This window comes from Betta splendens, chromosome 4 (assembly GCF_900634795.4).
Source record: "Betta splendens chromosome 4, fBetSpl5.4, whole genome shotgun sequence".
Taxonomy (NCBI): domain Eukaryota; kingdom Metazoa; phylum Chordata; class Actinopteri; order Anabantiformes; family Osphronemidae; genus Betta; species Betta splendens.
In genome coordinates this window covers 27,125,409-27,135,513 of record NC_040884.2, presented here as the reverse complement: position 1 = coordinate 27,135,513, position 10,105 = coordinate 27,125,409, and the positions used below count along the sequence as shown (strand labels likewise).

The 10,105-nt window shown below is 42.1% G+C and overlaps 1 protein-coding gene across 2 annotated transcripts; it reads left to right on the top strand.

Moving 5' to 3' along the window:
• The first annotated feature begins 550 nt into the window (after window positions 1-550).
• prkaa2 (protein kinase, AMP-activated, alpha 2 catalytic subunit) lies at window positions 551-9,946 on the top strand. 2 transcript variants are annotated; one of them, XM_029148177.3, is made up of 10 exons: window positions 551-722; window positions 1,786-1,927; window positions 3,043-3,136; window positions 3,472-3,616; window positions 4,532-4,619; window positions 4,821-5,045; window positions 5,428-5,590; window positions 5,702-6,040; window positions 6,137-6,263; window positions 6,406-9,946. In XM_029148177.3, the coding sequence occupies exons 1-10, from the start codon at window positions 623-625 to the stop codon at window positions 6,654-6,656; spliced, it is 1,674 nt and encodes a 557-aa protein (XP_029004010.1). In that variant the 5' UTR covers window positions 551-622; the 3' UTR covers window positions 6,657-9,946. The 2 variants fall into 2 exon arrangements, with proteins under 2 accessions (XP_029004010.1, XP_029004009.1); XM_029148176.3 differs by having other exon boundaries at window positions 5,428-5,605.
• The last annotated feature ends 159 nt before the right edge of the window (window positions 9,947-10,105 follow it).

Here is a 10,105-nt window from a genome sequence, read left to right as displayed (position 1 = left end):
TAGTATTTCAGAAGAACAGGAATAAACACCCTGCCCTACGCTTGGTAGCGGCTCTGTGATTTGACCTCTTCTGTTCAGAAAATCTGCAGCGAGAGAGACATGAGTATTTCAGCTGTAACTTTTAAACATTTATTTTTTGTTTGCAAAAGTATTTTTCAGATTTAGATGACTCATGGTTTTAATTTAGATCCATAGTGTCTGGCTGTGCATTATGTTTGTTACCTTTTGTGATTTATAAAAAAAGAAACAAACAAACATTAGCTGTTTAATTTTACTTTGTTCTTATGTTACAATATACTTTGTTCCAAATCACTGACAGAGGATTACTGTGGAGGAGACGAAGAATCAGCTTAAAGTAGCTGGATTCACTCAGGAGAAAGACTAGACATAGTAATAATCAAAGCCCGTGGACGTGGACGTGGCAAGTGCACATATTATCAGGAAAAATGATCAGTTTCTGTGTCAGTAACTGACAGCGCGCGTCGGCGGGCGTCGGTGGCGCGGCGCTCTCCCTCCTCGCGGGAAAAGAAGGGACACGTGCCCCGCCCCTCCGCGAGCCCCACAAGCAGACAGGCAGCGAACCCACCGTACCGACAGAGCCCAGCCGTCGGTCCTGGAGAAGATGGCAGAGCGGCAACAACAGAAGCACGAAGGCAGGGTAAAGATTGGCCACTACATCCTGGGCGACACGCTCGGAGTGGGGACATTCGGCAAAGTGAAGAGTTAAGTCATGTGTTCTGTGTCATGTCTGGCGCGTCGCGTGCGTTCTTGCTTTGGACTCGGAGTAACGTTAAGGCGAAGTAGTAGTCGCGCCGGTGGTCAGTGAGCAGATAGCGTAGCCAGGTGGTGTAAAGGCGGCAGCGTACGGGACATATGCGTAACTGTGCTTTGAGAATGTGGCCGCTTTGAAAGTCAAATTCCCTTCATCGAAGCCCCTGTTATCAGTCATAGCAGGTGCTATTACCTGTACGACACTAACGAGCCACATTAATGCGACTTGACGTTAAATGGTTCACTTCCGTTCTGTTTTTTTGACATGTATTACGGTAAAGGGCATCAATTCTGCGCTTACGCCGAATCCACCGAGTGAGCGCTTTAACAGTCGCGTTAAGAACAGCTGCTTGTTATCGCATTGTTATTCATTTACACTTGCCCGGTGAGTCGGAAACAACCTCTACGTGTAAAGTTTACAAGAGAAGCTCGTCAGAAATGATGAACGGAGCTTTCTTAGCTGGAGTTCGACCAGTCTGCGTGACCTTGTGAGCTTTAACTCGCGCTCACGCCGCCTATTTGTGGAGTGCGTAGTTTCGGGGATGTGCTAGCTTAGCGGGACGGAGGGACCACCTGACACCACGGTCACGTTATGAAGCTAGCATCAGTACTGTATAAGCGACAGTTGATTTCACTCAGGCTAGCCAGAGACTGAGTAGTTACAATCTAAACTGTCATTATTTTAATTGCGAAGTGAATTCAATGGTAATGATAATGACAATTTTAATATTGGGTTATTTAAAGCAGCTTATCCACCTTCGCTAATGAGGTACAGTAACGCTTCACAATCAGGCGTGACGTCACAATAAGCCGTAGACACACAGCTAATATGTAACTATATGAGTATTTAGCCTATAGAATAGTTAACCCTTCAGCATAATTGTATGCTGAGCATCCACAGTGCAACCCAGTAGTTCTTCTTCCCACCTCTGGCTCGTGTCTGTATATCTTGTGATTAACTACCTGTATATAATCGGCTTATTTTACACATGTTTACATTCTCCTGCCTTTTAGTTGGAGAGCATCAGCTGACAGGCCATAAAGTGGCTGTGAAGATCTTAAACAGGCAGAAGATTCGCAGTCTTGATGTCGTGGGGAAGATCAAGCGAGAGATCCAGAATCTCAAACTGTTCAGACACCCACACATCATCAAGTTGTGAGTAGAGAAAGATGACAATCCCTCTGTCATATTTCAGGCTCTCAGTAGTGACAGACTACATTGAGGAGTAGCTGAGTTCTGTGGTGGTGCCGGTTAAGCCAGCTAATGCGGGTCTTGTGCCTGTGCTGTGTTTACTCTGTGTTGTGGCATGCTTTGCTTGTTCCTGTTTCTTTAATGCAGCTAGCCGCACTGGACCGAGCATGTCTGCGTGACTCTCAGGAGGGACACACAAACATACCATCATCACACACAAACACAGACTAGATGAATAAAATATGTTCTAGTTTGCAATCATTTTCAATAAGGATGATAGAAGGTCAACAATCTTGTCCTGCCCCAGGTTTCTAGGCTGCCCTTAAGTTTTATCTTTGGCCTTGTCTTTCTTGTGTCTCCTTCCCTCTGCTCCGCTGGCCTCTTTCTCCTTGTCAGTCCATGTTTTTCTTGACAATCTCTGTGTTATTTTTAGGTTAGGGTTAGTGCACTGACACACGTAAGCTATGGCAGATACTTGAGCTCTCAGGTTGTGAGTGCTGTGGAACTGAGTCCTATCATGGATGCATACGTTTATAAGAACAGGCACAAGAAACACACATATTTGGCATACAAATAATTTATTTGGGTTGTTACAGACAGCTTCAGTCATAGGCATAGAACTGAGGGAAGCACAACTATGGAATTAGACCAATTAAGACAAATGTCTTGGATGTTTCCTATAACTGAGCCCATTAGTTACTAGGAGCTCTATGTACAGTAAGTTGAAAAAGAAAAGCTTGTGTTTTGATTTGTACTGATGTCTCCCATAGTGCTGGCTGTGCGTTGCTACACATCACACAGCAGGGATTGTGACAAATTGCAGAATCCCTCCAGAAGCAACTATTTATTACAATGGGCGCACATTCTAATATACCTATCCTTTATGAAGAATAATGCCTGTACTCAGCAGCAATATGTCACAGCCTAGTCTCACAACTGTGTTTGTTTCTATTTTATGCTAAGGATGTTTTGAAGCGGCATAAAGAATCTGAGATAAACCCTGTGGATTGTATTTGTTGAGGTTAAGTGTTAATTAATGTTGGTATAATGCAAACGTAAATATCTGTTTTATGTTTTAGGTACCAGGTGATAAGTACACCCACAGACTTCTTCATGGTTATGGAATATGTTTCTGGAGGTGAACTGTTTGACTACATCTGCAAAAATGGGCGGGTAAGATGTTTAACGGATTAAGTACAGAAGCAATCAGCTGACTTGAGTGGTTATCGTTTTTGTTTTTAAAAATTGTTAGCTTTAGAGATAATAGTCTATGTTCTCTTTCACTCTCTGGAAAAGTCAAAACACTGTCTTCAGCTTCTCCTTATAACAATCTCATGAGCCACCTTGACCTTAATAAATGTGTTTTAAACAAGACAGCACATTTGTTCATTATTTACGCTGTAGACATACCTTGCTTGGTTTTTGTACTCTTCTATTAGACTGTCTTTTAAATGCTGAAGCATAGTTTTATCAGCTCTAGACAAATCTGTTCATATTGTGTGTTTCAGGTGGAGGACACAGAGGCCCGCCGTCTTTTCCAGCAGATTATCTCAGCTGTAGACTACTGCCACAGACACATGGTGGTCCACAGAGACCTCAAGCCTGAGAATGTCCTGCTGGATGCCAGCAAAAATGCCAAAATTGCAGACTTTGGTAGGATCCCCTCTGAATATAGTTATAGCTGGAGGGAGGGACAACAAGATTCACTTGGCAGAAACTGAGGACTGTTAGGGAATTTAAGAAGCGAAAGAGAACAACACTATGTTTCTGTGTTCTTTGGGGGAAAGAAACAGAGGCAGAGTTCTTGACAGAGTTGACGAGTACTAACCCAGTAAATGGACAGTTTGATAAGGACAAGCCAGTGACACCATTATTATATGCTTAATTATACACTTTGAATATAGTAAAGGCTAAAATCAAAGATACACCTGCCAACTTTATTATTTAATTACATTCCTAATGGAACAAAGTGTCTTCCTTGTATTAGCATAATTGTTTTAAGAGAGTGTGATGCAATATGACCATGAAAGAGAGAAATATTTTCAGAAACACATGAAGGCTCTTGTACACAGCAGGGTGTGCGGGCAGGAGAGAGCTCCCTAAGCACAAGCCACAGCTCATATCAGGTCTGGCAGGAAGCCTTGAGGCCCAGTGTCATCTGATAGGGAGGGAATCATGGGGGTGTGGTAGGGGTACAGAGGGAGAAATATTTTGGCTGAGCGCAACAGACAGGGAGAGGGAGGGCTAAGAGGAACAGGGACACAAGATAATGGGAAGGTCACATCTCGGAGCGTCCGGGGTTTAGCGTTTGGCTGATGTCCTTGCATGTGGAGAGAAGTTCATCCAGTTAGATGAGTTTTATCTTCAAAGCTTAGAGACTTGGCAGCTAAAAGAGGATGAAGAAGTCAGTGGTGCCCACTGTATAACTTCTATCCTACTAGGTTCAGTTTAGCCTGTGTGTATCAAAAGATCAGTTGCGGTAATATGAGAACAAATGTTAGACTAGATCACTGTCAGTGTAGAGGCAGGACATTGTTAACATGTGCATGGCTTGTGATGGCTCCATAGGTTTGTCAAACATGATGTCAGATGGTGAGTTTCTACGGACAAGCTGTGGCTCTCCCAACTATGCCGCTCCAGAGGTCATCTCAGGAAGGTGTGTGTATGGTCATGTATAAATAAATGTTGTTATGAAGCATTTCTCATTTATCAAACGTTATTACAGCTTCATTGTGGTAATAGGGAAATGATGTAACTCAATTTCATTTTCCTATTATATAATATATGCAGTATGATTACACATTATGTAAAGATTCCCTATTCTGTTGCCTGTCACCTTCTCTTGTCATCGTTTCAGGCTCTACGCAGGCCCAGAGGTGGACATCTGGAGCTGTGGCGTGATCCTGTATGCTTTGCTGTGCGGCACGCTGCCCTTTGATGATGAGCATGTACCTACACTGTTTAAGAAGATCAGAGGGGGAGTTTTCTACATCCCAGAGTATCTAACACGCTCGGTGGCCTCACTACTGATGCTTATGCTGCAAGTGGATCCCTTGAAAAGAGCCACTATTAAAGATATCAGGTATTGACCTGACTACCGGATTGTTTGTTATTATTCTATTGCTTTTGAGTTTTTGTTTGTTAAGTGCTTTTCGTTGATTCGTGTTTTTTCTCAGTGTATGAACTAGTTTTGTTTTCTTTTGTAAAAAGAAAAAATGCTTTTGCAATTTGTGAAAAGAAAGAAACCGTTTCAGTAGTGTTTCTGCTTTTATGTAATCGCCCCCATGTGAAGTGTCAGTAAACAAACAGACACTTGTGTTTGACAACAGTTTGGCTTCATTCAAGTTTAAATGTCATAAATCTCATCATGGTGTGGCAGACTAAGAAATGCTGTTATATTCTGTCTCATAATATGTGTTGGAACCAAATTGTAGTACATTGCTGCTATGACTGTTCTTTGTTAGGGAACATGAGTGGTTTAAGCAGGACCTGCCAGGCTACCTGTTCCCCGAAGACCCTTCATATGATGCCACGGTCCTGGACGAGGAGGCTGTAAGAGAAGTGTGTGAGAAGTTTGAATGTACTGAGTCCGAGGTTGTGTCCAGCCTCTTCAGTGGAGATCCACAGGTACACTTACAGTGTGTGAGTGCTTTAGTTTGATTATTGATAAAAATTTACTGTGGATGGTAAATGATGTGTAGAAAACTAGTGGATGTCCATCCTTCTTTGACCTTACAGGACCAGCTATCAGTAGCCTATCACCTTATCATAGACAACCGAAGGATCATGACCCAGGCCAGTGAGTTCTACTTGGCTTCAAGTCCTCCACAGGGTTCCTTCATCGAAGAAGGCATGCCATTGCCCCCTGGAGTAAAACCCCATCCTGAGAGGATGCCTCCACTCCTGGCTGACAGCCCCAAGGCCCGTTGTCCTCTAGATGCTCTCAACACCACGCGCCCCAAACCTCTGGCAGTGAAGAAAGCCAAGTGGCACCTGGGCATCAGGAGTCAGAGCAGACCCTATGATATCATGGCTGAGGTTTACAGGGCTATGAAACAACTGAACTTTGACTGGAAGGTAATAGGACATGTCCCACACATGGACGTTTCCGCAGTTCCGTTCAGTATACACAAATGTCTGCATACAAATTAGCTTGTCTGGAATTTCGTGCAGGTGGTAAATCCATATCATCTACGAGTGCGGAGGAAGAATCCAGTGACAGGCAACTTGGTGAAAATGAGTCTGCAGCTCTACCAGGTGGACAACAGGTCATACCTCCTTGACTTCAAGAGCATTGATGGTTAGTGATCAGCATATTTACTACATGACGGCCATTCTGCTGTAGCAACATTAAATCAGCTGTTATCTTGGTTAGGGTTTCTAAATATTTTAGATATCCTTAACTCACAAGTTCACTCCTGATAAATCTCTGCTACCAACAGATGACATCATTGAGGCTGTGGGCTTTAAATCTGGTTCGTCCACTCCGCAGAGGTCAGGATCCACAGCTGGCCTCCACAGACCCAGACTGAGCATTGATTCAGCGAGCCCAGCGATTGATCTGCCCCAGCTTAGCTCCTCTCTCCCTGGATCCCTATCTGGTAGTTCCCATCTACTCACACCACGTCAGGGATCACACACCATGGACTTCTTTGAAATGTGTGCCAGTTTGATCACCACGCTCGCACGCTGAAGCCTGACGCCTCCAGTAGCGCAGATTTCCCGGAGTGCGTTCGTCTTTCTGTCTCCTCACCCTCTCTGTTTCAGTTGTATTGAACTGGAAGACACAATAGAAAATATAAAGCAGTGCCCATGTGGTTTTCCCATCATAAGAAGGAGAAAGAAAGATCCATTTTATTTCATTTTATTTTTTATACAGTTTGTGGGTCAGAGTCTTGATGTTTAAGCTTGAAAGAACTGATCCTGGGACTGTAGTCTTATTGAGGCCAGCAAAACGAGAGGTTACAGTTTACAGTCATGTCAGAGTCAGCATAGATGAAGCTCACCGTCACTCCACCAACATTTACCAAATGTCATCACCCACCATAACACTAGGCGGTGGGGCATCCAGCTGAGTCTGCTACAGACACTTTTCACAGGTCAGTTCTTGTTTTTTATTATAATTAGGACGTTGGTTAAACTCGACATTCAATCTGTCTGAAAAAGCAGTACTTCATGTAAAATGTTAACCGTAGAGTTTTATATGGTTTATACCAAAATTTTTGTTGTCATGTATATTGTATGTACATTGAAATCACATCACCTAGCTGAAAAGGTTGATAAAAGTATACCAAATATTAGACTTTATGCATCCTTAAGAGGATTGTTTTTATTATTTAGATATTAAGATCCATATTTATTTTTGAAAGAATGTTTTTAGGCACTATAATTAAATAATTTAAGCATTGCATCAACATAATTTTATTATGACTTTGAATAGATTGTAGGCGAATAATGAACCTAGAGAGAGAGCAGAGTAGTTAATGTTAACGCTCATGATCCTGGCCATGTGCTGCATTTAATGCTGAAGCAGACATACTCTATCTCACATGGGTTTTTACTGCCACTTACTTCCATGTGAATTGATTTCAACAGACTGTCACTATATTTCAAAGATGATGGCAGCCACAATTTTAACAGAGTACCTATCACAAAAACGCAAAACACAAACGCACACACTCCTTTACATGCACGTGAGTTGAGTCCTCAACAGGCTGCTCACTCACGCATGCACAGAATGTAATTAAAAAATGCAAGCAGGCCTGTGACAAGTGCAGGAAAGCTGCAAGAGACAAAAGCCATGCTTCGTTTTAAACATTTCCCGCAAATATATTTATAATATTCTTTCTTATTATTATTGCCTTTGAATTATGAGGACATGATAAATCCAGTTCAGAATTAGAAGCCAGTGCCTCAATATTGTTAGACAACAATAAATGTTCCCCTCAAGTTATTTACCATTTATATTAAAAGCTAATGGAGATATAAAAATATGTATTTTTTACTAAATTTGAAGGCGGAATTTGAAAGTAAACTAATTGAAGCCAGTTAACTAAGCACAGTGTGTGAATAGAAATGGTGCTGATAATAAAGAGGTGGTATAGTCCTGTGAGATGGCCTGTATCTGCTGCAGGACAGTAGAAGCCACAGACACCTTGTCTCCAGTTGCCTTAAAGACTTGTTTTGTGTCAGCTGGCCCAGCTGCGTCACGCGGTTAACCTCAAGTTGTCAGGATGATATTAGTGGTTTTAACATTTGTAGGAGCAGCTGGGAAGGAATCGGAAGAGCGATGCAAGTAAAGAACAGCGCGTGGGGGATGTTAGCGGAGGCAGCGTCGTCCGTTTAGTTTGCACTTTACAACTCATTTGCTGAGACCAGCTGCTGGCACCTTCATTACTGTACCTGCTCCAGCTGTGGTCTCTTTTCACGTGTCCTGCCTTGTCCTGTTAGATCATGCTGTGACTCAGTTATGTGTCTTTGTTGTCACTCATTGAATGTAAAGTGAACACTGATGTTGCTCAGTTGAATTGTCCTCGCTGTCGTTCCCTCCAGGTTTTCTTGGTTGGTGTTGTTTTACGCGAGAGCACTGGATTGTTGCCTTCCCACTGCTTTAGGACTGGTTTCACAACTATGAATAATGGTCCAGTAAACACCATAACTAAGGCATTAGAAAATTAATAGCAACACAGTAAAATTATTTGTAATTACAGTAAAACTGAACAAAATGAAAATTGAAATTGAACAATTGTCTTTTATAGGTTGTTCTTGGCATGTTTTTCTGTATTAATGCATTTCATTTTTAGGTTCTATTAGCCTTGTGGAACATTAGTCACGGACATGCTACCAGCTGAGTGCCCTAAATAAGATGTGATTACTGAGGGGCTGGTTTGTTGCTCTGCACGGTTTGAACAGTGTTTAGTTTTTGCCTTATGAGTATTATAGAGACCCATGGTTAAAACACAGCCCACTTTCTTTGTTACTCTGCTCGGCCCTTTATTTATGTGGTATATTATTATGCATTCAGTTTTATGTTGATGTAGATGTTGCCTTTCCTGTCTGTGATGTCACATGCTCTTCTCACTGCAAGTTGATGAGGGAGAGACTCCCTGCTGCAAAACACATGCAACTGCACATTGTCATCCTTCTGTACTCCACTTAGTCTGAAATGACTTGTCCTCTGTATAATGAGCAACATTGGTCAGATCATTCATTTCTAATACTGCTGTTTACTACAAAATGTTTATAAATGAAGTGCACTGTAGACGTCATGGGACGGATTTGAAAACTCCTGACACAACCAGTATTTACTGTCAAATGTAGTACTGTACTATTACACCTGTATGCAACTATGGCTACCAGTGGCATGCTAGTCATCTAATCTTTAATCTGTGTCCAGAGCTGGAAGCAACAGAGGGCATAATCAGATACAGACTTACTGTGTTGTACCAAAGTGAGTATGTGCTCCCCGTTTTTACTAGTGTAATCATAAATGTGTGTGTACTCGTACTTGCATTGAAGGGAGAACCAAAAACGTGTTAAATCAAGATGAGGACATTTTGGCCAGTCCCCACTTCTTTGAAGGCCTGTTTGAAGATCAAGATGTGATTTTAGCCTTTGGTTATGATGGTTAGGGTAAGGGTAAGGGGCTAGGGAAGGCATTAAGGCATTATGTTAGTGGAGGTCCTCACTTCCTCACTTCAATGTCAGTACAGTGTGTGTGTGTGTGTGTGTGTGTGTGTGTGTGTGTGTGTGTGTGTGTGTGTGTGTGTGTGTGTGTGTGTGTGTGTGTGGTTCGGTGGGAGATAGTGGGCGCACATGGTTATTGTGAGGGAATGTAACAGAGTTTGTTGGCGAGTGTGTGTATGTGTGAAATGTTTCCCTTGGGGTTTGGATTTCTCGTGTTATGCACTGCATGATATTGCTGTTATGATTTGCACTTTACATATTTATTGAACAACAATAAACCAAAATAATGAAAAAGAACCTTTTTATCCCTAAGTCCTTGTGAAATTGGAGAGTTTAGGGATTATTGTTTAATACTTGCTACAAATCAGCCTGATGGAAAGTCCTAAAACATGACACCTTCCAGACAGCCAGCACCATCCTTGTTAATAATAAAGAAAGTAAAATTATGACTTAGAG

Bases quoted from the DNA above. Each gene is read 5' to 3' on its own strand.
- prkaa2 (XM_029148176.3), top strand. From the start codon at position 623: ATGGCAGAGCGGCAACAACAGAAGCACGAAGGCAGGGTAAAGATTGGC. The intron at 3,617-4,531 runs GTAGGATCCCCT...ATGGCTCCATAG, and splicing joins TGCCAAAATTGCAGACTTTG to GTTTGTCAAACATGATGTCA. The intron at 6,041-6,136 runs GTAATAGGACAT...AATTTCGTGCAG, and splicing joins AACTGAACTTTGACTGGAAG to GTGGTAAATCCATATCATCT.